This window comes from Ornithodoros turicata, chromosome 1 (genome assembly GCF_037126465.1).
Source record: "Ornithodoros turicata isolate Travis chromosome 1, ASM3712646v1, whole genome shotgun sequence".
Lineage (NCBI taxonomy): Eukaryota > Metazoa > Arthropoda > Arachnida > Ixodida > Argasidae > Ornithodoros > Ornithodoros turicata.
The window spans coordinates 177,919,354-177,947,017 of NC_088201.1; the positions used below are offsets into that span (position 1 = coordinate 177,919,354).

The following is a 27,664-nucleotide window of genomic DNA, read 5'->3' on the forward strand; positions in this document are numbered from 1 at the left end:
GTTGGCAACGCTGGGACCACAACTTGCGGCGTAGCGCGGTCGTTGTGATTTTGTGCGATCGTGTGATACCTGTTGCAGCGCGATGAATCCAATGAATCGACCTGCTTCCGAAATAATCAAAAGCAAAGACTCCGATGAACCTAAGAAGCAGTCCCGAGAAGACTGGAGGAAAGCTAAAGAGCTAGAAGAGGCAAGAAAGGCAGGCACAGCACCAGCTGCCGTTGATGAGGAAGGAAAGTACGTCGATGTTAGACATCTGTATTGTTTACCAAACAACTGTACTCTGTCGTGCGTTGCATGTATAATAGATATAGAGGATAACGTCTGCTTGAGTGTGGTGGGGAAAGCATACACTCTCTTGATATTTGACGCTCCAGCGTTCTCTACCGGAGAAACGTCATCATGACGTTGGTAGACAGACTGAAACCGAAACAAATCGGAAGGGGAGGGCTGGGTTCCAGGAATGGGCACTTGTTCACTGCCTCCTACGGAAAGAAAAGTAGGACCAAAGGTCCCGTCGCTTTCAGAGATCATCGTAATCCCCTCAAGACCGTGGCTTTCGTGCGCGACCTTGTTCTCCCCTAGCTTTCAGCGTAGTTCAATTCTACCAAATTGGTGGCGCTGTCGAAGACTATGGCGTCATTTGTTTACAAACAGGGAGAGGTGTATTGCGTTTATTACTGTTGTACGATGCGACAGTACGTCTCTGCGCATGAGAGAAAGAAAAGGTTGGAGAAAGCACGGCGATAAATCGGCTGTCCACTCAGAAAGCAGCAATAAGGGTGTATTCGCAGACGGGCCACAAACACTATGGTGAAAAAGATGAAGCAAGGTGCACCTCACGTGCTGTTGTTGTGGTACCTTATTGGGGAGCGATCTAATGAGACCCTTCTGGGCATGCACGAGGGGAAAGGGAAAAGCTGAGAGGCTGTGGGAAAGACTGACCTACTTTCATGGCGTACTTCAACATTAATCACATACGACTCTATATACGTAGTATGCTGCATAACTGTATTGTTGTTGCAGGGATATCAACCCTCACATTCCTCAGTACATAGCTTCAGCTCCATGGTACTTTGGAGCAAAGGGGCCGACGTTGAAGCACCAACGGCAGCAGCTTGAAAAGCAGCAGTGTTGTTCTGCAATAAGCGATTACTACGCAAGAGGGGAATTTGTAAGTGGTCGCAGTGTATACATTTACAACTGTCGAGTGAACTCCTTTTTATTCTTATTTTTTTCTGTTGGGAGGACAGTTGTATTTCCAACACTGCCAATCTTTTCCAGGTGGGGAAGGCTACCAGGTATCGCAAAGGGGCGTGCGAAAACTGTGGATCTATGACTCACAAGAAGAAGGACTGTTTTGAAGTAAGTTTCTATCAGAGGAGCCATGAAGCGATCATCAGTCAATAAAAAAAAAAAGAACAAAAATATTCGTGGAAAGCACTGCCTGGGCAGAAAGCAAATAACTACCGTAAACATATTTTTATTTGCGACGTTATTTATTTTCGCGACCGCTAAAATATCGCGAAAAATTGTACTCGCGAACGCAGCTCGACCCATAACATTAAAACCCGAGACAGGGAAACAAAAAACGACAACGCACACAAGGTCTCGAGTTTTTCCCCTAGTCTCAGGTTTTTATGTTATGGATCTACACCACCAGCTCACTTGCTGCCACTCTACCCTCTTGTTACTGCTTGAGGTTTATCCCACGAAAGGAAACTGCTCTGGAATCGCGAAATTAAATACTGTAAAAGTGTTTTCTTTTTTTGCGCAGAATTATTTTTTGCATTTTTCGCGCATTCCTCCAAAATCGCGAATTTAAGTTCCCACGAATAACTCTGGCCATATGAGGGTGAAAATCGTGCAGCGTTCGATGCTATACCGTGACTATACCTTGACACTTTCTACTCCATGCAGCATAGGCAGCTCAGGCAAGCCGCAGAAGATTGTTTTATCCCATCATGCAAGATGTAAAGGAATGAAAATTGATCATGCCTTTGTTACTCCTACAAGCGCATTGCACTGTACATACAGGGTGTTTGCTCTAATGTGTCCAGAAATTATGTTTAAAGCGAGCGATAACAGAATAGCAAGCGGTACTTTTCTGCTACTTGAGTAAGAAACCGGTACTGCTTCACTAGTAGCACCTGTTTCTTAGTCAAGTAGCTTCAAAGTAGCGCTCGTTACTCTTTTATAGCTCGCTTTAAATAAAATTTCTGGACACGTTAGAGCAAACACCCTGTATATACCACGATGCCGCAACATGCCTTTCCCCGCATTCTCAAAACCAGCTTGTATGGTAGTGTGACGTCTCAACCGAACTGTTCAGTGCCATGAGGGATAATGAATGAGAACTGCTAAAATGAACTGGCTGACCTGCACAAGGCCAGTACTATGGCCTCCTGCAGGGTCCCTAAGGGTCATTGTACAGGGCCTTTCCTCCCATGTCCGTGAGGAAAAAAAAGGGATTGACCTAGAACGCCGCCATCCCCGTGTACAACGGATGTCTTAGTACGTGCCGAAATATGCCCCAGTATTGACGGCAGCACGATATGCAACAGGAAAGCACACCCGGAAACCTGTGTCGCGAATTTAAGTTCTCGCGAAACACTCCTCAAACCAGCTCTGTTCGAAAGCGCGAAAATATTTTCCACGCGGAAAAAAACGACTTCTACAGTACTCACGAATAACTTCGCAAATGACTGAATGCGCGATTGGCGAAAATTAATACGTCGTGAATAAAAATACGTTTACAGTACTTCACGTACAAAACAATCATAGAAATTTAAGAACCGAAGGCCTTGGCTGAACCGAAAGAAAGTCGCCCTCTAATTTGCAGTGCCGGAAACGACTGCCATGATGTGCATGCCGAGAAGAACATTGCAGGCCTTAAAAATAAGAAACTATGGTGAAAAATTATGTCTCTAACTAAAGTACAGAAACTGGGAAGTTGGTACAGTCAACACTCGATTTATGAACCTTCGATTTATGAATTCCCTCGTTTTGTGAACATGAGCACGGGGAACCAAACTTTTTCCATTCATTTTTCCCTCGTTTTATGAACCTCGATATTCGAATAATGAACAGAATTTCTGGGAACCAACTAGGAGTTGCCCAGCATTTTTGCCCTCAATTTATGAACGGATCGTTCCGAGGTCAACAGAAACCTTCAAAGGGATAATTTCGTGGTCTTATGAATGACACCTGAACGGACAAAACGTTTTCCAGGTATTGCACCCTCGGTTCTTAACCCCTCGAAATCCGAACAACAAACGGGTTTTCCGGGGTCGCACAAGATGCGACCAAGTGTTCCTGACCTCAGTTGATGAATAAGGTGGTCGCTGTCACCCGGAGATTAATAAACGGAGGTTAAAAATCCCGGAGGAAATCCGAGACCAGTCCAGTGCGAATGTGGTGACATCTCTTCTTTCCAAGATTGACACAGCGGAAGGCATGGTCCAAAGCAAAATTAAACAATTTATGGCATTATAAACACAATCCCATCTCGGAAATACTACTGTTGCATTTGCTCGATAATGCTCAGTTAACCGAATTTTCGATTTATGAATCCCTCGATTTATGAACGATTTTTTGGGGAATCAAGGGTGTTCATAAATCGAGGGTTGACTGTATATACGTAGTAACACACGTAAATGCAGAAAAAAGGATGCAAGCACATGGGAGAGGTGACAGACAGCCAAAACTGCGTACTCACAACTGAAGGTTTATTGTTGGCACACACACACACATTAAATAGCGGTTTCTGATGATGACATCACCGGTAAGTCATAGATAGGAATTTTCAAACAATCTAATCTTGCTTATCTTAGGAACAAGAGCAGTTCTTTTTTTAAATCAAACTTTTAACTTTATCAAATAAGCCTCTTATAAATTTTGCTTTCAATTTGATCTCTGAAAGTGGCTTCTATTATCGTCTTTTGGAACAACAGTGAGCACACACATGCTTTGCAATGGACTGCAAGGTGACCAGATGGTGTGACACTTTCTAGGTCAGCCGCATGTTCCCACGGGTTTGCCCCACATAAGATTTGCCACACGACAGCGGAGTACAGTATACAACACCTTGTTTGCAACCTATCCAGCTTTTTTTGTGCTTTATAATGCATCCTACTTTTTTCTTTTCCTTGTTAATTGCTGAGCATAGGCTAACTAATTTCTTGGTAGCTGTGATGACTATAGGAACACAGTTTCTGTTTTCTGTCACTTCTCCCTTGTGCTTTTGTCCTTCTTGCCGTGCTTACGTGTGCTACTATATCTCTAACAGACAGATGAGCGTACACGATATCTAGGGTTCTGAGCTTTCAGAGTTTTCAACTTTTCCGAAATTCAGAGTTTCTTAAAAAAATTAAAAGTCTGAAAAATGAACAGCGCCGATTTCGGGGCAGTCATCGCAGAGACAATGCAAAGAAGTGCGAAAGTGACTGCAACCACACGATATAGTGCACGGATGTTGTACCACCCAGAGCTATATTGAAGTACAAATAAGCATTGCACGAATTGTGAACGGTGCCCAGGCTCAGAATGAGTAGCAGCTGTGACGAACACAGAACTGTTCTGTGCCAAACTAGCTCACAGCCCAGGGTCAAGTAGAGCCACAAGGGTCAAGGATGCATAGGACAGATGGGACACATGTGTGTACTATCCTTACCTTTTTTTTTTTTTTTTGTTCTTCTTCCTTTCTTTCTTTCTTTTTTTTTTTTTTTTTTTGTGTGGATCAGTTTGAAGTCGGAAAGTAGGTGTGGAGAAGGGCGATAAAGGAAATGGGAAGAACCGTAAGGCGACCGCATGGGCGTTGGAAACATCGGACTTTATCGGATAAATCCGATTTTGTGCAAAGCACGTCGCAGGGAGTTTGTCGGATAAATCCAAAAAGTCGCCAGTCTAACGATATCTTTAAAAACAAATTTGTCGTCAAGAAAAAACAATGACGTGATTTATTTCCGAAATAATTAATAATCAGTCGATCAATCGGATTTATTTTCACCCATACAAATACTGGTGAAGGGGTGCCCAAAAGAAAGCTGTCTAGCAGCTTGAATAATAGGTATAATGATAGGTACTATTAGGTAATAGGTATTGAATGATTTAAGGTCTCACGATATTATATGTCTCACCATAAAGGTTCATTTCAGAGGCCACGCAAAGCAAGTGCAAAGTACACGGGCAGTGAGATAGCACCAGATGAAAAGAAGCTGCCGGATCTCAAGCTGGACTATGACGGGAAACGTGATCGCTGGAAAGGGTTCGATCCGGCTTGTTACCAAGAGGTGATCGAAGAGTACCATAAAGTAGAAGAGGTGTGTGCAGATATTCCGGACATGTGGAAACAGAATCTGTCTAAAAACTATAAAAACCCCAGTGCATGGGGACAACACAAGGGACAGGAAACGAAAGAAACACAGCACTGACAGCATTGACTCATTTTTAGAACAGATCTTCAACCCGCCCGGATTTTAAGTTTATTTCTGAATCTGTCTCTTGCAGGCCAAGCATAAACTCAGAGAGGACCGTTTGAGGCATGACGCAAGTGGTGTGGACACAGCGCACGAGGTATTTTAAACGTCACTGTTTATTGCGCTACTCGCTGAACCTGCGGTAGACTCTAGTTGGAATTGCCAGAAAATCATCGAAATGTGTGTCGCATCATAAAATTATGGTTCCTTATTTATATGGGTAGCTGCACGTACAAAACACATTTTTTCATCCATCTTCAACACAACGTTGATTTAGCGGATATACTATAGCAATCCTCCCAATCTGTCATGCCTAACCTAGCCTAACTTAACTAAAAAAAACGCATACCTGACCTAACCCAAGGCTTATACATTTCCTAAGATCACACATTCGAAGCCGTTAGACTTAGTGTGGCCGTGTTTCTTCTGCTGTAGAAGTGCTTCACATGTTGTTATTGAAATGCATATCAGAAAGGTTCTAGACCACATAATTTTATAATTCTGATACCTTCTGGCTCGGTACATGGCCTTCTTTCACTTCCACACATTATTTCACTTTTTAACACACTCACCAATTTTGAAAAGCCATCAGTCCCACTGTTATAGTTCAGCCCCGGTAACTGCGTATGCCGGGTGTCCCACCGAAATCCCCCGTCTGGATAATTCGTGAACAGGTGGCGCCATCGAAGAAATTTCTTTCTGGTAAAGATCCTTGGGACATCGGTCACGAACTGAGTAGTGAGTGGCTTATTTGCATATGCTCACAAATTAAATAAACATTGAAAAAATGGCTAGGAAGCAAGCGAGCTGGTGAAGATGATGCATAATGTAAAAAAAAACCCGAGACTGAGGAACACGGACGGACTTCGTGTTGTGTCTGTCCCTTCGTGTTCCCTAGTGTCTGGGTTTTTACATTATGCATAAATAAACATGCCATCTTTTAGCTTTTACTTTGCACGCTTACAGAACCTCTGTTTTACGCATCAGGACCTTCATCGAAAAACACTCCAAGAAAAAAAAAGAGCATCAATACTTAGTGATTTTTCCGAGTAATTAATTGGTTTCGGTTTACATAGTTCTTGCGCGGAGCTGTGCACCAATGCACTCTTTGGATCAGCTATCCATCTGTCAATTTCGTGTTCATGTTTCGTCCTATGTAAACTTTCTATATTGCTATAATATATCCGTTACTGGGAGAGAGGAGGAAATGGCATGAGAAGTAAAATACGAATTAACTCCAGGACCCAGTGTAAAAATGGCAACGACAAAACTAATATGACTCAGCGTGGGAAGAGGGTAAAAAAGGGTCACAAAACAATTCTAGGGAAGCATGGGTTACGGGGTTTGAGCAGCTTAGAGGGGCATTGAAATGCAAAAACAACTTGCTCTCAAATGAAAGTCAGTGTTTCAATTAGTGCAGTTCAAACAAAATTAGTTCACACAATGCTGCCTTTCAGAAGAAAAATGCAATGAAAACGGAGCTGTCCTTGATGGAAATGAATGGGATTCCTAGGAGGCAAAGACTGGCAGCATCCAATGAGACAGCAGGACAAGCGCGCACATACCTATCGTGGGCGTGTGGATTTGGAACGGGTCCGAAGATAGTGTAATGTATAGGTATGCGTGGCATGATGCACACTGCTGCATTTTTCAATGCAGATTCACCGAATAGACGAGCTCAGAAAATCCCAGTGCTCTATGCGCATGCATTGCATCATGGGCGTTTGCTGAGCGGGGGAATGAAGAATAATCCTTCACATTTCGATTTGGCTGACCCTGACACGTCGTGGACAATGGATTGGTGGGGAAGAAATCGGAACAGCTTGGAGGCCACCCGTTTCTTTAGTGTATTAGTAAACTCCCACAGTTCAAAGCGGTGCTAAGCGCTCTGGGATTTTCTGAACTCGTCTATTGTAGCCCACAACAGTTCTCCCGTAATGTCCTACTGACGACATTATCTTAACGTCCTTCGGACAGTGATGCCGGTCCGCTTCGCAACGCGCATTATGTTTATCACCAGGACTGCTGATGCACGAGCTGAAGCGTCATTCACTGCTTAGCGCCGAAGGAAGAAAAAGTCCGGTATAATTTTGATTGTACAGCTTCATAACGGAATCAAAGTTTTGAATTATGGTAACAAGTAAGAAATTAACACAGTGTGTAACGTAATTTGAGGTGAACTTGTTTTTGCATTTTAGTGCCCCTTTAAAAAAGGAAAGGTACGGTTTGTGAAGAAACGGAAAAGTAAGTTACAATCCAGAAATGGCCTCTGAAGAGGGAGGAGCAGCATGTAGGCAACGCCGTACCAAGTGGCAGTGGGGACAAGCATGTATATTGAGCATGAACTACTAGATTATAACGACAATGTCATAATTGGCAACCCCTATGAGGAGCCTGTCTGCACGATCCGCTGGGGGCGCTACTCGTCGGCCCGCGAGATCTGCATCATGATTGGACAATGGAGATTTGAATTTTGAATGAGCATAAGCGGACGTACGGCTACCGTAGCAGACGACAGCAACAGCTCCTATGAAAACGTGTAGAATGATGATGATGATCAACTTTGGAAAGAAGCATCTCTTTTAAGACATTCACCGCTTGTACAAAAAAACGCTAAGGTAAGCTGAAGTACGGAGTATTGTAGAAGTTGCGGAAGCAATAACCGGGCCGGTGAGTAGCGCCACCGCTAGCTTCCAAATGCGGCGCTGGGAAGGGGTGCCTGTGACACGGTCATTATAAGCTACTAGCTCGTAATATTGAGACTATGAGGAGGTACGCTGCAGAATTTGCTAATGAAAAATGATTCACGATTATTGCTCTTGAAGTCATTTGCAAATGCAGATTCTAAAATTATTATCTTGGGGGTCAGTTTTGAAATGATGCTCAGAGAGGCTAAAATGGGTAGACACAGGGGGTAGGCTGCTTATGAACAATAAATCATTTTATGTCCGTAAAATCTGCCATCCGTCGAATTCGACGATTCGCCGATGTATTGCACACTGCATTTTGCACAAACAATTACGTAGCATATAAAAAATTAACTACAGTTTAATAAGCTTTTTATGTTAACACTAAAAGTACTGCATGACTCTCGACTCATGTACAAGGATGGATGAATTGGCAAGTTCGGCACCTTGTTTTTCCGCATGAGTTACAGCCGGGGGATGTTTATGGATTGCGGAGGTGGTCACAGGGTGTGGCTCAACGGTTGAAAGGAAAAATATGTCAGTGTGACTCAAACCGATTATTCCCAGTATAACTCTTTGTCGTTATAATTTCAACGCAACAGATTGCGTATCAGGCAGTTTGAGAGCCAGATTTCGTGTTACTACGCCATACTTGAGTGGTACTAAAAAAACGTGCCCTTATCATTTGGCCACCATCTTGTAAATAGCTCATATGCCGGTACATTTAATGCACCATTGACGGCAGAATTTTATGCTAGCAGTGTGCAGAACTCAACTTTCCCAGCTTATACGAGCTAGTACCCCACATTTGTACCCATTGAGCCTCGTGGAAGCTCATGTCGCATATGCTATCACAGTTCCTATCTGCCTAAGAACAATGTCAGAGCGGTGATTCTTCCTCACAGGGCGACAGCGACGACGACGACAAGTATGCTGACAATGCCAACATGCCCGGTACCAAAGTCGACAGCAAGCAGCGCATCACCGTGCGAAACCTTCGAATTCGAGAGGACGTTGCCAAGGTAGTTAAGGTCTTAAAGGAGTATTAAAGTGGTATCTAACATGGCCACAAACTGCTGTCATCTTGTGAAGCAGTATGTGAAAAGCATTCCCACAAAATATTTTTGTCCAAAGTTGTTTCACCGCGGCGCAATTAATTTGCAAAATCGCTCACCCACTCTCTCAAATCACCCACTCTAGTGTGACGTTTGTGGTAGAGAGCCCCCTCATTTGTTGGTAGGAAAAACCGTCTGCTACGAACATTGCGAGCTGTTTCTTGTTGACTTCTATTCTTTGTAAGATTTATATCACGTTTTCTAAAAAAACACAAAGCCTATATGCAGCCTGACAAAATAAGGTTGCAATCGCAAGAGGAATATATCTGTGGCTTCTGCGCAATCTCAGAATTCACAGTAGCAGAAAGCAAGCGATGACGACGGTATTGTGGTGCCACCTGTTAGCCACTGAACTAACTGCGCAGTGGAAACGGTCCGAGAAGCTGCACAATGTCGGGGAAGCACTGGGTTATCGCTGTACAACACACAGTTAATTTTGGGCTGCACCACATGTCTATCGTTAAGGTGAAGGAGGGTGTTTCGCGCAAGGGAGATTCGGGGGGCTATTGCAGGCGTCCCAATTTCGCTACGGTTGCCCTAATTGTGGGAAAACCGTTTTCGGCCGCCTAACATTCCATACCGACCAAAAACAGAAACAAAGTTGTGTGCCTCTAGACTGGTCTTTTAAAGAACAACAAAAGGATCAGCTGCCACAGAGAGTTAGAAGCATCCAGATGGAGTTTTAATCCCATCACTCTCGTCTTGTGTGTGTAATCGGGTGAAACCCTAAAAAGTCAGACCCCAAATATGATAGTACACCAATCTTCGTAGCATTCTATAACCGTTGTATAATTAGGGCCCAGTGTTTTTTACGGTAAAAACCCACCCCACCCCCGATTTCAATCATGATCGCTTAGGGTAAAACCAGAAAACTAAATTTGCAAATTGCCAATTCAGCCACCAATACGGGCGCTGCACAGTAGCTGCGGACAGCAGGCGGATGTTGAGATGTGTAGTCGAAAAATCAACTCAAATGCATGGGCATGTTTCGCGGGGATTGCCGTGGAGGCCGACATGGCTTGGGTCCCATTGAAACCACACATTGTGGCCCGAGGACAGGAAGTCATAGCACATTATGTTTAGGAATGCACATCGCGGACAATCTTGACAGAGCAAGATGCTAGGATAGCTAGGGCCATCTTGCTGTCATGCTGAGCACCGTCCAGTCACTAGGCAGAGAGGCAGACGGATAGAAAACTGCTCGAGACTCGAGCTTCCAGACGCCAAGCACCTCAAGGAGGTGTCCGAGAAGCAGATGACTGTTACTTATTTTATTTATTTATTTGTTTTTAGTGTGCCTGATGCAGTAACGAAACTGCAGGCAAAAGGCAACTGAAGTTGCCTGTGTTATGGAGAGTATAATTGTACCAGGAACAAAAGTGAACACTGTGTTTCCCCACTTTGATGTGGAAGTGAGATCTTGTTGACATTTCTCATGTTGAGCAAAGTGATTCTGTGGAAGAAATGTATAAACAGTCTTGAACTCAAGCTCAGATTGAACTTGTGCTTGGGGGTTTGAGTTCCTTCTGGCACACTCTTTCTTCTTATTTTCTTTTTTTTTGTAGTTGTTTTCTTTTTACATTTGTGATATGTATACCAAGCTTAATAGGCCTAACTTTTATGCGTATCATTTCATATTCCAGAAATTCTCTGCACGAATTTTGTAAAGTATATTTCCTGAAAGCCTCAGATTGCTGAAGTATCAGCATTGAAGCAAATTGTCCTCTTTCTTTTCTTTGCATGCATGTTTTGTCATAACAAGGGCCCGGATTTTTAGGTATTTGCCTAGATAAATGCCTAGAAACGCCTAAGTACGCCATTTTCAGGCTCGTGCTGAGTGCTGCATTTTGCTTTTCGTTACTGCGTGCTTGCGCCTTTTGTTACTTTTTTGCGTACATTTGATCCAAAGATTTGGCCTCTCTGGGCCTTCCAAGATCTTCGAGGGCAGAAAACGTAAAAGTATTATTCAGTACAGCGTGGTTCCAAGCTGCCTCAGCATTCGTGCGCCAGACTTAAAGGCTTGTATGGGACCGTATCCTTTAGATGAGCATTCTGAAACATCGCCATCACCAAAGAGTGTACATACCAGATTAACATGCCCATTTTTACATTTTATTGCCTATTTTGGTATTTTGGGGTTGTAAATGCCTGCCTATTTCCTCATGTTTAGTGCCTAAATTTCCGGGCCCTAGTCATAACCCTTAGTACAAATAAATAAATAGGTATGTACAGTGGTGGACATATGTTCACAGAACACACTTCTGTGCATTTCTTCCTGGGGTTGATTTTTGTTAGGCCTAACCTGTTTTTGTTGCGCAGTACCTGAGGAACCTGGACCCCGACTCTGCACACTACGACCCCAAGACTCGCTCCATGAGGGACAACCCTTACAAGAACTCAAACAAGACTCCAGAAGAGTGAGTTTCTTTCAACAACCCCAAGATGAGTCAACTGAGTCATGCGTTGCACTAGACAAAAAAAAAAGAAACACACATACACTTTGGAAATAAGGAGTTCTCCACATAAAGACCTTACAACTAACAGACAAGAAGGTAGATCAAAACCAGACACTATATACTCTCTATGCTCCAGGGAGACACTGAAGTTTACCTGGTGACTGGATCATACGAGTTCCAATGCAAAAGCTTTTCTACATTGCTTCCTATGGACTTGGCCCATGTTTCAAGGTTAAAGGGGGCACTAAACAGCTAGACAAACATTCTCCAATTATTATGTTCTATGAACGTGGCTCATAATATCCAAATATTAAATTTGTTTACTTCTAGTGAGTGCCTTTACCATGAAACAATGCCAATCAAAGGGCATAAACTGCGTGCGTCTCTCCTTCATCCTTGGAACGGGTTCACATCATAACATTCCAATGTATAACAACATCCGATTCCATGTGCTGGAGCGGCGTTGACTGGAGGTTTTGCTCTCCAAGCCAATCACCACTTCCGGCAGCGTATCGCAATGCATTAAAGTGCACCTTGTATACTTGCTTATGCGCTCTGCAAGTAACCGAGCGTTCTGCGCATATCTCCTCTCCCGGTTACTCCACTCGGGAAGCCCCACTGGCTAAGGCGTCGCCCTCCCTCTTCCCTCTCACTGCCTCCTCTCATGCGCAGAGACGCACTTGCACAGCGTATTGCCCCAATTTAAAGTTGTAGATGAATGTTTGGCCCAATGTAGTTTTCAGCATTATAATTGATAGGACACCAATGCTAGAAACCAAGGTTCACAAACTTGACGTGCTTCGACACGTCTCCTACTATTGCAGTGCAGGCAGCAGGTCTGTGAATCAGAAGCATTCTTGCTTGAACAACATATTTTTTAATTTTCCTCCAGTCAGTTGAGTTCAACTGGGCATTGTTGGAAACCAAAATAGTATTACATTGATAAGTATGTCCTTATCGCCAATATTGGATGTACCATAAAATCACCACGGTTTAACCGTTGTGAGTCACACGAAATGGAACATTTCGGAAGGACGGAACAAATTGATTTACACACAATCTTTCGTGGGAGAGTCTGCACTTTGTCACGTTACGCAATGGAACAGTGCTGGCAGCGAATGGGACCGTACAGATTAACAGACATCATAGAAATCTTAAGAAGTATGGTAGAAGGAAACCTCCGAAACTGGGACGTACGGGTGAGGGGAGCGCCATATTGAATCAGCTGCTGTTGCCGCGGCACATGCAAACAAAGGAATCCAGTAAGCATACAGCAACCATAACGCCAAAAATGTTTTTAGAACAGTAACACACCGCCAGAACCCATGAAACCGTAAGATATACGAAAACACATACACACACACACACACGAAGAAACAGACACGACACGAACGCCACATGGGGATGCTGTCTCCGCCGCTGCCGCTGCCTCAACCAGCCTTGACTACAAGCCTGGATAGGGGTGGACACTGACAAAATGCAGTCAACCCTCGATTTATGAATTTCCTCGTTTTATGAACACGAGCACGGGGAACCAAACTTTTTACATTAATTTTTCCCTCGTTTTATGAACCTCGATACAGTAAATCTCGGTTATAACGAACTCGACGGTCGCGCGCAACCCGTTCATTATATCCGAAGTTCGCTATAAATGGAATGGACAAAAAATTTGATCCAAAAGGCCAGCAGTGTAAGAAACATGAGTCATGTATGCCGTTCATTGAAAATACATCGTTAATGGCGCCTGTTTATACACAGTTGCGGAGATCACGGCGTTTTCTAAGTCATCAAGGTGGTCCAGGTGGGCCGCGGCGAGAGCCTTCGCGTACACAAAATCGCGGAGCGAAGCAACGTACTTGAGTGCCTCCGCTGTAGTTAAAATGTAAGGAGGGGAAGACACTGTGTCATCATCATCGTCATCGGAAAGTTCGTTTGGCGGCGGGCGCACGTCGGCAATGATGTCCGAATCACTGAAGTCTGCGACGGCCTGTGCGTCGTCATCTGCTGTCGCGAACTCCTCGAAAGACTGACACCCGTCAGTCAGATTCGCAGCCGTTGCTCTGTCCCAAAGTTCTGTGTCGGTATCACGCACACCAAAGTCCACTTCACAATCGGCGTCTGTAGCCAGTGCCTGATGAACAAACCCAGCTTTTCTGAAGCAGTTTCGCAAAGTTTCCCGCTTCACCTGCATCCATGACGCCTTAATCATCGGCCAAACGGGTGCACGTGCAGCGCGCGCTGATGGTGACAGCGCATTGGCTGCAAAGCGAGGTCACGTGCAAGCGGCGCCTGACAAATCCGCGGGCGTCTGACGTCGCGCGCTCGCCTTCTCCAGTGGTCGAGGGAGCTCTTTCGGTCGCAGTAACCGAAGGCTCCCCGGCAATTCGTTCATAATAGGCGGGGGCAATTTCCATAGACTCAATACAAATTTTGACGGTCGTTCGTGAGGCATTCGTTATAACCGAAGATTTGTTATAAGTGGGGCTGTTATAACCGAGATTTACTGTATTCGAATAATGAATGGAATTTCTGGGAACCAACTAGGATTTGTCCAGCGTTTTTGCCCTCAATTTATGAACAGATCGTTCCGAGGTCAACAGAAACCTTCAAAGGGATTATTCCGTGGTCTTATGAATGACGCCTGAACGGTTCCTCGGAACCCTCGGAATCCGAATAACAAACGTGTTTTCCGGGGTCGCACAAGGGGAGACCAAGTGTTCCTGACCTCAACTGATAAATAAGGTGGTCGCTGTCACCCGATGATTAATAAACGGAGGTTAAAAATCCCGGAGGAAATCCGAGACCAGTCGAGTGCGAATGTGGTGACATCTCTTCTTTCCAAGATTGACACAGCGGAAGGCATGGTCCAAAGCAAAATTAAACAATTTAGTACTGTATAATAAATAGAATGTGAATACGCTAACGTCCGTTCTTTGTGAGATTGATACAGCAGAAGGCATCGTCAAAAGCAAAATTATACAATATATTGCATTATTAACATAATCCCAACTCGGAAATACTGTTCCATTTGCTCGATAGTACTCACTTAACGGAATTTTCTATTTATGAATCCCTCGACTTATGAAAGATTTTTCAGGGAACCGAGGGTGTTCATAAATCGAGCGTTGACTGTATGTAGCCGACAGAAGCAGAGGAGCAACCGAGCAAGTGTTGCAACAGTTTTTGGAACCATGGCTGCTTTCACGGGCTGGAAACACGCGACGTTTCCTCGGCTGATTCAATATGGCTGCCTCCGAGCGCATACATCAAGAGGGGGAAGAGCCCCGTTCAAGTGCTTTGCTCTCCTCCGATCCTCCTCCCCAGCTTTGCTTCTAGCCTCTCTCCGTAAGATTTCTACGACAGACATGTGCCTGGGTGACCCAGTCACCCATTTGCAAGTCTGTACGGTACCATTCGCTGCTAGGGTGTCACTCTGAGGGAGAAATGCACCGTAGCGTGTTCTGGACACATTTGTCAAGCACTGTACATAGAGAACATTAATATAGTGTGCATGTGGGAGAGGGTTAGGGGAGAGGGTTAGCGTTCTCTATGTGCCATCTCATGTAAATAATGTTGTTCCCTCAGAAATGCATAATTTCTTATGAATCTCTACTGTGCTTAACACCTCTACTGGACTGGACTTGCACCTCATCATCTTCTCCGCCATTTTAACCATTGCCTTGAAAATTTACAATGTGACTGCTGCTGAGGAGTCCTATGGCGAAGCTGCTAAACCATACTCCAGGACCGTCTTGTGTGCTTTTTCTTTTCTTTTTTTTTTTCTTTTGTAATCTCACCTTACCAACCTGAAATCCTGACAATTTCACCTTTGCTTTTCTGCAGGTCATTTTATCTGATTTCAAAACCAACGCTGTCGACAGTGATGGCCAGTAGTTAACTACATGTAGTTGAACTACCTGATTGTAATTAAAAAGTAGTTGTATCAACTACTTGCAGAAATGTACTGGCAACTACTAGTTAAACTACTATTTTAAGTAGTTAACTACAGGAGTTAGGTTACCGAAGGCGCCAACTACTTCCAATTTTGCCGCAAACTTTACAGCACGATTGTGCTTCCGACTTTTACCTTGAGCTACTTGTTTAATGAGAACGGAGGTGCACAGCAATTATGTCGTGCATGTGTACTAAATCTTCACTTTTAATGCTTGTCTAGTGGAGCCTCATTTGCTGTGAAATAATTCTGCAACTTAGTTTATCGCGTAGGCACAGAAAGAATCCCGCCGCAAGCTTTGTATTTGACGATCGTAGCAATGGCCTGCCATTGAGTTTATCATTGCTTGTGATTCATATTTGGGTGTCCAAGTACACCACAAGGGATTGGTGTTGATGGACAACGTTAAGTAGTTATAGATGTAGTTAAACTACATTGCAGTAGAAAGTAGTTTTAACTACTCCCCTGAAAAGTAGTTGAACTACTAGCTAAACTACTAAATTACAAAGTAGTTGGTAGTTATGGTTAAACTGCTGTAGAAGTAGTTAGTGGCCAACACTGGCAGTCGATTTAGTGTACCTCCAGTGTACAGTTTTGCTCCAACAGATTCTTTCTTTATTATTATTATTATAAATTCTGCACTGTATATCTTTGAAATGTCTGTATGCTGATGTGATCATTCTTTTGCAATGTGGACGCGGGCGTACTTGCTCGGGTTAAATCATCATCTGCTTCCGAATTGACAAACTTTCCTATTCACGGAAACGTATGAATGCTCAGGCGTGAACATGTTCATCTGGATTGAAGAAACTGAAAGCATAGCGTGGGTGAGACGGCATAATTTTGAGATGTCGACGTTGCCTTTCAGCTTACAGTTCGCAGGAGACAACCTTGTGCGACACACGGGAAACGCCAAGAAGGCGGTCGAAGCACAGTGTAAGCATTGTTTTCCACAATTTCTTCACTACTGGATATCCACCATTCCCACGTGTCTGCCGAAGCTTATCAGTAGATATTTAAGCCAGGTTTTACCTGGGATGAAGGATGTCCATATCATGAAACTCGTTAACTCAACAACAACATTATTTGATGATGATTATGATTGTGGAGTTTCATTGCCAGGGGCGATACTCTACCCCGTTGTCAACTAGTCTGGATCCAGCTTTTTCAGTTTTCAGCCACAGAACAGCTGACGAGCCCACAAATTGGCATTTTAAAACAAATGGTCGACAAAACAAAAGTTGTGAAACGGTATTCAAGAAATATGCCCATATAAAGTTAAAATCTGTGCGGGTTGGTGGTACATTCGAAAATGGATAAGACACCCAGTGCAAGGGTAAAATAAAAAAAAATAAAACACCCCAAGCAGAGACTTTCATTCGTGGAAACGTGTACAGAAAACAGGGATGGGCAGTATTTAAATACATTGTAATTAAAATAGCGTTTAAAGTATGAATACATGTATTTATATTTTGTATTTAAATACAGACTCTAAAAATGTGTTTATAATTTTATTTAAATCCCAATTTCTGGGTATTTATTTTTATAAATACTCGCACAAGATGAATACACAAGATACTGACCGATGTCTTAAAGTTACCCTGCATTTGACCTTCTGGTAAGACGGGCAAAGCAGCTTGGAGACCTACCTGTATCTTTTTTTTTAGAAAATGCACATATTTCAATCTGTTACTGAACATAACCCTCAAAGTTAGGAGCACATTTACTGGAACATGCAATACCCAGTGTTGAAAATGAGCTCACAAAATTTGTAGACTTTAGTAACAGAATATTGTAAACAGTGTAAAGTGTTCTTCACCTAACGCTCGAGAGTAATGAGGTGAAGCCGATTTGCAGAATGTAGCCGCGCACAAAAAGAACGGAAGTAACGTGAAGTGGGCTTCACCTAACTCTGGGATGTAATGAGGCGAAGCCCACTTGCAGAATGGCGGTACCGGTAGCTCGCTTAAGTACTATTCCGAAAATATTCGAAAATTTCGAACACTGAAAATAGGTTGTGAATAGCATTAGAAAAGCATCCGGCAATTTTGTGCAGAAATGACTTCAGTGTCCTCGCCTCTAGTGTGAAGCGCCTCCGATAGTCTAGGTGCTTTGTGATCGTTGCTTGTTTAAAAATGGCTTCCTAGTTGCTTCAGAAGCAGTATGGGTGGCTGTTCCCTTCAGGACTACAATGCCAGGTATTGCTTGTTGCAGCCGTTATATTCAATCTTACATTACGTGCGTGCTTACTGTCGGCAAATTAGTTTATGTACGCACACAGGAAAACAGTCTATGTATTAGGTTCTGACAGTCACGCTTTACCGCTTTCTAAACATGTGTCTAGAGCCAGGCACATCCTCCTCCAGCACCCATAGCGTGCGTCATCAGTTAGTTTAGACATAGCTTAGACACAGAAGTCAACCCTCTTCCCATGATTCTTAGAAAGTACCAGTCACCTATAGCATCAGATGTTCGTTCCATGTTTGTTCCACATTAGAAATTTCGGATATTTGCGCAGCTCTAGTTTTTAGTTGACTTTGGAAAGTACTTTGAGGTTTTTTTTGGTTCCTCTAGTGTTTGCATGGCAAGCGTTCGACAAAGGGGTGGACGTCCACCTCCAGGCCGACCCCACCAAGGCTGAGCTTCTCGGCAAGGAATTCCTCTCCAAGAAGGAGGACCTCCGGCATTCCATGAAAGACAGCATCGTGGAGAAGTACGGTGGAGCAGAGCACCTCAGAAGGAACTGATCCCTGCGCAAGACTTGTATGTTCCTGCTGACAACCTTGTAGCTACCCTGTAAATTTTATCGTTACAAGATTTTAACTTGAAATCTTGTGCCAGAAGTAAGACTTGTTTAGTCTGCATTGGGCTGTTGGAAGTTGGGAGAGTTTGTAGAGAGACCATATTTAACCTGTTGTCACTTTCACGAAGACCGTGTGGAGTTCTGCAGGCACTAAGAGATTATCAAAGGAGGTAAAAAGCCTGTCATGCAGTACAATATACGATATGTTTATTTATTTTAATAGAGTAAAGTAAGCAATCTGGTAAGAGACCACTAGGATGTCCTGTAATGTGGATGCTGTAATCAAGGAGGAGTTTGGAATTTCGTCACTGAAACTGAAATTTCCTCATAAATTGAACAGATTTTTGTGGCATCGTCAGGTTCCATTTGAAGGGATCCAGCTGTAGTACCGGTACATATTGATCATATGTGATTACAAAGGAATCGCATCTGCAACAAGGATTATAAAACGTTTACAACTAGAACCCCTGCAACACGACATAAGGTTCCTAAATTGCTTACCACCAAAACTTCAATATTGACACAGTCGTATATATATTACAAGTTCGGAACACCATAGTTTGCCGTAATGAAACACATTCAGCCATACAAAGTAAATTTAGTTGCATTCAAATATAATTTTTTTTTTTCTTTCTCAGTGCAACAGCTTGCCCCAGTCAGCTGCACCTGCACTTTGAGACAGACAAGGGGCAAAATAATTGACCCCCGGTTACTTTGTGTCTTTGGTCATTGCGTGAAGAAATGAGGTGAATGCCACGTGCCCGCAACCAATAGTTGAGCACTTGGTCCTGCACTCTTCATACTTTATCTATCACAAAGATTGCAGGATCAAGAGCTCGACTATCGGTTAACATTCATTTCTGTTCTTCACACCTTCTTCACGTAATGACCAATGACAGGCCAGACACAGGGTAACCAAGGCAGATTACTTTGACGAGAATAAGGCCCCTACTGCACTCTTAACTTAACGTCAGGATGCTTTGCCATGCAGCTCTCCCCGCCGTCTCCTTCCCTCCTTTGTCCGCTTGCCGAAGGCGTGCTAAATTTACTGTCCATGCTGCGACCTGCATTGTAGTACGAAGTACAGTTTCTCTGACGGCATGTACTGCCAATTTGCAAAATCAATCTTTCCCAACGAAGCGAGCATAACTGTCACAGTTCGGCTGCCTACCGCTTCTACGGAGAATTGGTGGCCCATCTTTTTAAAGGAGCCCAGGAAGCATAACTTGTGCCCGTTACCAAAAAAAAGGAACTAAATACCGTTACCCGTCAGTTCAGATAAAAGTAACTAAATACGTTACTCGTCACAAACAAACAAAAGTAACGAGTTACTTTTACATTACCGCCGCATAGTTAAAGGAGCCAACAAGGAGCCCTCACTTGCCTTCAACTCTTTATTAATGAGGAATTGCACTTCAGAAGAAGCTCATCGCCACACGTGGCAACATGATTAGTGATCCTTCGTTTTGTCTCGTTTCCGCTCTGCGTCGCCTCTTGGGTATAGCACCGGGTGTTTCAGTTAAATCCCCGGGCTAAATAATTTGCAAACGGGTGCACCAATCGAAGAACTTTCTGTTTTACAAGTATCTATCCGATACCACCTACAAGCTGCGCACCGTGTGAATGAGTGGGAGGCGCTCATTATTTAAATAAAAATTCAAATGAGTTTCGTAAAAAACAAAACTTCTAAAGCAGGGCACTGTCGGCATTAAAATGGGTACTACCCCTTTTGGGACTTTCAGTGGACACCTTTTAGAGAAAAATCTGCCACCGAAGCGGTCGTTTGTTGCAGTAATTAGTTGGTTTCGGTTTACATATTTTGTCGCGGTTGGTTGCGATGAAGCGCAAAAGGACGCTCTTTCACTCCCTTATCCACCAATGAATTACGTCCTTTTGCGCTTGCCGCGACCAGCCGCGACAAAAATATGTAAACCGAAATCAACAAATTACTGCAACAAATGACCCGCTTCGGTGGCAGATTTTTCTCTAAAAGGTGTCCACTGAAGGTCCCAAAAGGGGTAGTACCCATTTTAATGCCGACAGCGCCCTGCTTTAGAAGTTGCGTTTTTTCACGGAACTCATTTGAATTTTTATTTAAATAATGAGCGTCCCCCACTCACACACACGCCAGCTTGTAGGTGGTATCGGACAGATACTTGTAAAAAAGAAAGTTCTTCGATTGGTGCACGCGTTCACGAATTATTTAGCCCGGGGATTTAACTGAAACACCCTGTATAGTCTGCGTCATTGTAATAAACTTTTTGCCGAGTCTGAGAACTTGTTGTCCGTCCTTCATGTTCCGTGTCTCTTGGCCCCTTACCATCCATTTTTCCTGAACCTTTCCCTTCGTTCCGAAGTGAGGTGATCGGAGATTATGAAAACACAAGAAAAGACACCGGTTTTCGTACCAACGATCACCAACGGTCCCCCAAAACAGACGAGGGGCTGCGTCACAATTTAGGGCGCTCAGAAGCTTAGCAAAGACAAGAAAAGGCTACAAGTCGAAACGCGTCTTTTGTAGCCATAGCTCAATTGGTGCCCATTCTTGGGGAAGGAGTGATGGTCGGAGATTACGGAAACAAGAGAAAAGGCACATCCAGCGAGGGACCGCAATAATACTTTGAGTCACACGTAGGGTTGCCACCTTTCGTAGTGAAAAATACCGGCTGAGGGAGAGGAGGTGGGATAGAGAGAAAGGAGGAAAGGTTCGCGGGAAAGGGAAGTGGGTAAGGAGTGGACTCTCACAGAGAGAAAACGAGCGTGCTCGCTCAAGATAATACGAGGAAACATATGTTCCTGGGTCTGGCTGTATCATTGATGCTAGAAATTGCTATAAACAGGCATGAACGCTACACTGGATCGTATTGGAGCAACCGGATTAGACTGCCACTTACTTTGAAAAACATCGACGCAGACAAACCCTTTTTTGCGGGTGGAGATCTCATGATGGTTGTATATGGCCTAAGTTCTAGCTGGCTCAACACAGCCACCAACAGCTCTGCACAATCACTGATCTTGTCCCCTCCAAACACAAGACTTAATGAATAACAGTGATAATAATAATAATAATAATAATAATTATGAATAACTAAGAAAACTACTGGCGACTGCGGAGTTGGGTCTGTGCTCCAGATTTATTCAAGCTGTAGTGGAATGTTGAAGGGAAAACCCCGCAAAAGCCCATATGAAAGGTCTTGAGCCACAAATACCGGCAAAGGGCTGCCGGTATTACCTTCCTACCGGCAACCGGCAGAGCGAGCAAATAACCGGCCGTGCCGGTATAATACCGGCCTGGTGGCAACCCTAGTCACACGTGGTCGTGGCTCGCGCAGGTCAGATCTGCACGCATTGCGCCACACAGAGTGCTGAAATGTGCTCCCCCGTGCTGGAGAAAAGGAACAAGTAACGTCAGTAACGAGTTAACACTTTTTGTAACTGATTCCATCACTATTACCATATTTTAAAAAGTAACTGAATCGTTACTTCATTACTAAAAAAAAAGTAACAGTTACCAAGTAACGAGTTACTTGTAACAAGTTAGGCACAACTCTGCCAGAAAGCCATCCAAAAGATTTTCTGTTTCTGGCGAATTACAAAAGGACGTAACTTGGCATGACAACTACCGTATTTTCACGCGTATTAGCCGCGGCTTATGCGTGATTTTTTTTCTCCGTGGACGCTCTGCGGCTTATCCGCGGGTGCGGCTTATCTGATGGCTATCTTTCCCTGGTATTTTCCCCATACCCCGGATTAAACGAAAGGGCCGACAGTGCCCCATGTTTTTAGAAGCAGGACCGCCCTGCCAGTGCACGAACGGGCGGGTCCATATTCGAGTGGACTGACCTTCCGAATACATCCCCCCACGCAGCTTTAACAAAAGGGGTGACAGTGATTAATGTCTCCTGGAATACCACTAACTCCTCAATCCACGAAAAACACACAACAAGGGCACAATCCGATCTTAGTAGAACACTAGAACTGACCTCCTTTGTTATACAATATGCCGACACGGGAATGTGGACCACAGGGTTTATGGCCTTCCCTACGGTCTCCTTTGTCGGCAGACCCACAGGAAGGGTTCAGTACACCTGACATCGAGATGAAACGTGGTCAGCTAAGCGTCAGTTCTCATTTGACCAGAGCAGCAGCATTCGTGGACACGGGCACGGCAGTTAAGAGGTGAGGCATGGCTCCATGCAACGCGGAAGCACATCTACGACAGCGGCTTCAAACTAAAAGTCGTCGACGTAGCGGACCAGTACGGGAATAGGGCAGCTGGCAGGGAGTACGGCGTCGACGAGCGTTGAGTGTCTCTATTGATATTTGTTTGTGCATCACTGGTTTAGGGCACAAAGCAGTCGCGTCGTATTACCCGCGGCTTATCTGCGAGTGCGGCTTATCTGCAAAAACATTTTCAAAATTTATCTAAAAACGAGTCCTGCGGCTTATCTGCGGTGCGGCTAATACGCGTGAAAATACGGTAATACAAAAAAAAATCTATGTATGCAGTATTTTTCTTGGAATAAAATGCCCCTGATCATCGACGCGCGCATTTCCGCTCGACTCGCTGTGCAGGAGGCCGAAACGAGGAGGAAGAGTGAGGGTTGTGATGTCATCGCGGTTACAAGAGAGACCTCACTCCAATCGGGGGCCAGCACCTTTTTGCACTTCTTTTTTCTTTTTCGTTTCTACTTCTAGTTCTCTCTTTCTGTAGCAGACAACATTTCTCCAAACAAGCAAACCAGTTAGCGGGTTGCACCGCAATGACATCAAATCGACTCTGGCGGCTAGTCGCGAGCATTGTCGCCTTTGTGTGCGGTCGCGATTTTCAAAATCGAATTCCACGCTATGTATGCATCTGTTGAGTGCATAGGTGGGGAAGTTACTTTTATTTTGTAGTGCACTACCGTTACTCACTACTTTTTTCAAAAAGTAACGCGTTACGTTATTCATTACTGTTGCGGTAGTAGGTAACACGTTGCTAACGCCGTTACTTCTGATAAGTAACGCCGTTACTTTTGCATTACTTCACTAGTTGTCCTTATAATACGTAGCATTTTTGGTTGAGTCACGTAAGTGCATTCCGCAAATCAATACAAGCAATATTGGGCACAAACAAGGGTCACGCATGAACACAACTTACGTACATGTACGATTTATTGGAACGCAGAAGTAGTTGATGTTCAAAATTTTCATCTGTGGGCTTCGCCCGTTTGGCTGAGAGGAAGCCTAATGACCAGTGAGTGCTCCTTGTCAATGTTGATAGAGACGGTGACCTTTTATCTCACACAGTACAAATCTAAACAGCCAATACCTTGGTACTTTGTTACTTGTTCAGAGAGTAGAGGCTATTTTTCTGTCGCTTTTGACCCATTCGTTTGAAAAATACCAGAGTGAGTGAAAAATAGAGGTGGTAAACAAAGGTGACATCTCAACCAGGGTAGGTCAATAACTCTTCTTTTGCGTTCTTCGTGGGTGCCGATGTGACCTTCGTGTTATTGTTATTGTTGAAGATTAATAGAAAAAATCCCAGGATTCTGCAGGCACGGTCCTCGCTCAAGCTTTCAAGTTTAGACGATGAAGCAATGTTCCCGAACACGCAGTAACGCATAACGCCGTTACGCGTTAGTTAGTAAAAATGTAATGACGTTACGTTACTCATTACTTTTCCCCAAATGTAATGCGTTACCATATTTCACTACTCTAATGTAACACGTTACCGGTAACACACTACTTTGTAATGCGTTACTCCCCACGTATGGTTGAGTGAATCTCTTCGCATGATGCGTTTTAGCAGTCGGGTTAATAGCTTAGTTTGAAAAAGTGGTCATGACTGAAGCGCTTTCTGGGCTCCTTTAAAGGTCCACGGTTTTCCCGCAGAGTACCAGAGACGAGATACTTTTCTTCAGCCTCGAAGTGCCTCGTGCGTTTAATAAACACGAACATGTAAAGTGCAGTGTATCTGTCCCAAAATCTGTCATACTGTACTACGAAACTGATCACAGCAAGACAAGGAACAAAGAGCAATAACAAAGATGTGTATGTACTGTGTTTCACGATGTTTCACAACTGTATATGTGTCAAGTGTGAAAAGAAACATGCAAAGAGAGAACTGCATGCATCAGTGCAGTTTATTCATATGCATCATCATCAAGCATAGTTGATGCAGTTTTAAGCAGGGCATAGAGACAAAGAACAAGTGCAAGAGCACCTTATGTATAGTTGAACCTGAAACTGTGGGCAGAAAGAATAAAAAAAACTCTATCATCACTCCTGAATTTTTAGTAAAACATTGTATATAGCAACAACAACAACAAAAAAGAGGGGTATCATTGGATATCTGAGCAGTCTGCACAGTGGCTTAGCAGCAGGGGTTTAGTGGTTTTCACCGCCATCCACTCACCTTGAAATCATACCTTTGGTAGTGCATTTGAGAGGGGAGAATCCTTCTTCCCCGCGTACGCACTCCAAAATATTTTTCTTGCTACGCCACTGGGTCTGCATGCCAGTGTGGTGGCGTGTTACTTGGCTGGGAACGTGTCCTGGGCCAGTGCCGGACAAAAGTTTACACAACGCTCTCCGGCGCATTCCTTAATTCCTCACAGTGACATGCTAGCAGCGAATGGTACCGTACCGACTTACAAACACTAGCTACTGGGCTAGCTAGGCACATGCCTGTATGTCAGTACGATCCCATTCACTGCTACGTGTCGCTCTGAGGAAGGAATGCGCCGGAGCGTGTTTCGTAAACTTTTGTCCAGCTTTGTACCAGCTATCAAAGACTATATGTTTGTACAGGTTTTGTGATGAACTCCCGTTTGTGGCCCTTATGTATTGAGTCTTAAGGTTTAGGGTCTAACCCAATTCTTCCCTGAATTGAAGGCTGCCTCTTTAGGGTGAAATCAAATTTTTTATCCGGCAAATTGCCCTCACTGAGATGTCCACAGGAACCAACAATAACCTGTTTGACAGCAGATGTGGTTATATCACTGTTTGTACCAAAACCAGTACAGTTAGTTTGAGTAGCTGAGCCAGATTTCTTCTCCAAATTTAGCATACTTGAAGTTTTTCCACATGAATTTGCATGAATTTAGAGCACATGTTTGTTTACCCGATTTTTACCCCCCGAATTTCGAGAAAAATATTTCCCGGAAACTTGAGGCTCTACTTATGTATCATCTGGGCTTATTTCACTGTTCCTACATTCAACGGGGTATGCAACTAACATTGCGTCACAGAATATGGCTCTTGCAGCTGGCACTCACTGAGCTGATCGTGCATGGCAGCAGCAAACATAGTGACTTCAACAGGGAGATTACAAAGAAGGCATAACAAATACTCTGTGCAAGTGTAGACATGTTGATGGCGAGTAATGATGAAAGCCAATCAAATCACATCACTGGAAAGTGTTGTGGATTTCACATTGTATGGAAGTGTGTGGCAAATTATGATGGAAGCTAATCGAGAATCGCATCACCAGGAATTGTTGTCTGGAAACTTGCATAAACAGTCTACCAATTTGTTTTAAGTGCACAGATCAAAAATACACTCAGACTCAATGACTTAAACAGAATTCACACTGGAAGGAAGAAGTGGAGACTGCGAAGCGCATCGGCAGGTTGAGGACCACTCCTGATGGAACGAAAAAGTGGTACCAGAGAGCAGTGCTTACGTTCCGAAGGGTATGTTCTTGCAAGTTGTAATTGTAACACAGTTGAAGGGTTGTCTCTCATTTTCTCATGAATAATTTATTTTTCTTCTACAGGCACTGGTGCAAGGCAGCTGCCATCATGTGGCAATGCGGAAACTGGGCTTGCACAGATCTCTTTGGAGAAATCCGTGCCCTCAGCACCGAAGACATCGAGATTAAGTAGCCAAGATGCATGACAGAGGTCTCAAAAGAGAACTCATATGAATGTTTTCCTGACGAGGTATTACACTTTAGAACATGAGAGAACTGATGTTCTGAGGCTGGAACAACATAGAAGGGACAATAACATACAAGGCCTCAAGTTGCCTAAGAAATTAACGATGAAAGATGAAAGTCACTGAAAAGCTTAGCCAGCTGTAGGACTCGAACCCACATCTTCTGGATTACCGGTTCAGGGCTCTACCATTTGAGCTAAGCTAACACGCCTTCTCAGCGACTTCCGGGGTGCGTCATCTGAAGGGACAAACCAGTCACTCTCTCTCACTCATCCTCCTTTCACTCTTACATTTTTGCTCACTCATACAAACATTCATACGACGGGATCGATGCAGGCAGCAACTGTTGAACATGAAAGAATTGATGTTCTGACTTTCTCAACTTTCATCGTTAATTTCTTAGGCAAATTGAGGCTTTGTATGTATTTGTCCCTTCTATGTTGTTCCAGCCTCAGAACATCAATTCTTTCATATTCTTTCATATCGAATTCTATCGAATTCTATTCTAGCAAAGTGTCAGGTGAAGCCCATTTTCGGAAGTTGTCGTTCGTATTCGGCGAATGGTCGAATATCTGGAAACCCGAATATTGGGTATTCGATCCGCGGATCGAATACTTCGAGTGATTGATATTCAATTCGAATTCGAGAACTCTAATATCTGCACACCCCTAAAAATAAGGGATTCCGTGAAATTCTGTACCAAACGAAAGATGTTGCGATTAATTCCGAATTCCACTAAATTTCGCGGAATCGGGGAAAGCCGAGGGCCTTAGTTATGTCCCTGTCAGACATGCTTAAAAGAGCAGTTTTCTTGGTTATATGGTCAGAGTGAGCTGCTCATGAGCAGCTTACTCATGACAAGCCGGTGAACTAGCGTTTGTCGGAAATGCTAGCTGAAATTTTTGGCCGAAGGGTACTGTACTCTGAGAGAGCCAGATTATGGTAATGTTCAAAATAGTTCGACAACGTGTGCTATGCAGTGGGAGCAAAGTGCTGTGAAGCATACAGCTTATATAGTCCATATTCCCTCATCCATCAGCCAGTGCAAATTTTGCAACAGACGTCAGCATAAGACCAGTACCCAGCTACACATGTGATAAAAGTGTATGGATTGTTCACATGAAATTCAGAAAAATTAAAAATCTGTTGTAAATGTTGTAAAAAATCACGGATAAAACAATGGACCCTGTGTGAGGCCCTTCCTGTACTCTTCTGAGAACAGCATCGTGCAACCTCACATCCGACACC

General features: G+C 43.8%; 1 protein-coding gene across 2 annotated transcripts; it reads left to right on the plus strand.

Annotated features, from left to right (window-relative positions):
* On the plus strand, positions 1-27,605 carry LOC135378813 (pre-mRNA-splicing factor SLU7-like). Of its 2 annotated transcripts, XR_010418583.1 has the most exons (11): positions 1-237; positions 1,027-1,174; positions 1,285-1,365; positions 5,157-5,321; positions 5,509-5,574; positions 9,070-9,186; positions 11,599-11,696; positions 16,556-16,623; positions 18,262-18,450; positions 26,062-26,172; positions 26,256-27,605. XR_010418583.1 is itself a non-coding variant. In XM_064611916.1 (9 exons), the coding sequence occupies exons 1-9, from the start codon at positions 83-85 to the stop codon at positions 18,432-18,434; spliced, it is 1,071 nt and encodes a 356-aa protein (XP_064467986.1). In that variant the 5' UTR covers positions 1-82; the 3' UTR covers positions 18,435-18,522. The 2 variants fall into 2 exon arrangements, 1 of the variants encoding a protein (XP_064467986.1); XM_064611916.1 differs by lacking the exons at positions 26,062-26,172; positions 26,256-27,605 and having other exon boundaries at positions 18,262-18,522.
* The last annotated feature ends 59 nt before the right edge of the window (positions 27,606-27,664 follow it).

Bases quoted from the DNA above. Each gene is read 5' to 3' on its own strand.
- LOC135378813 (XM_064611916.1), top strand. From the start codon at position 83: ATGAATCCAATGAATCGACCTGCTTCCGAAATAATCAAAAGCAAAGAC. The intron at 1,366-5,156 runs GTAAGTTTCTAT...GGTTCATTTCAG, and splicing joins AGAAGAAGGACTGTTTTGAA to AGGCCACGCAAAGCAAGTGC. The intron at 5,575-9,069 runs GTATTTTAAACG...TCTTCCTCACAG, and splicing joins GTGTGGACACAGCGCACGAG to GGCGACAGCGACGACGACGA.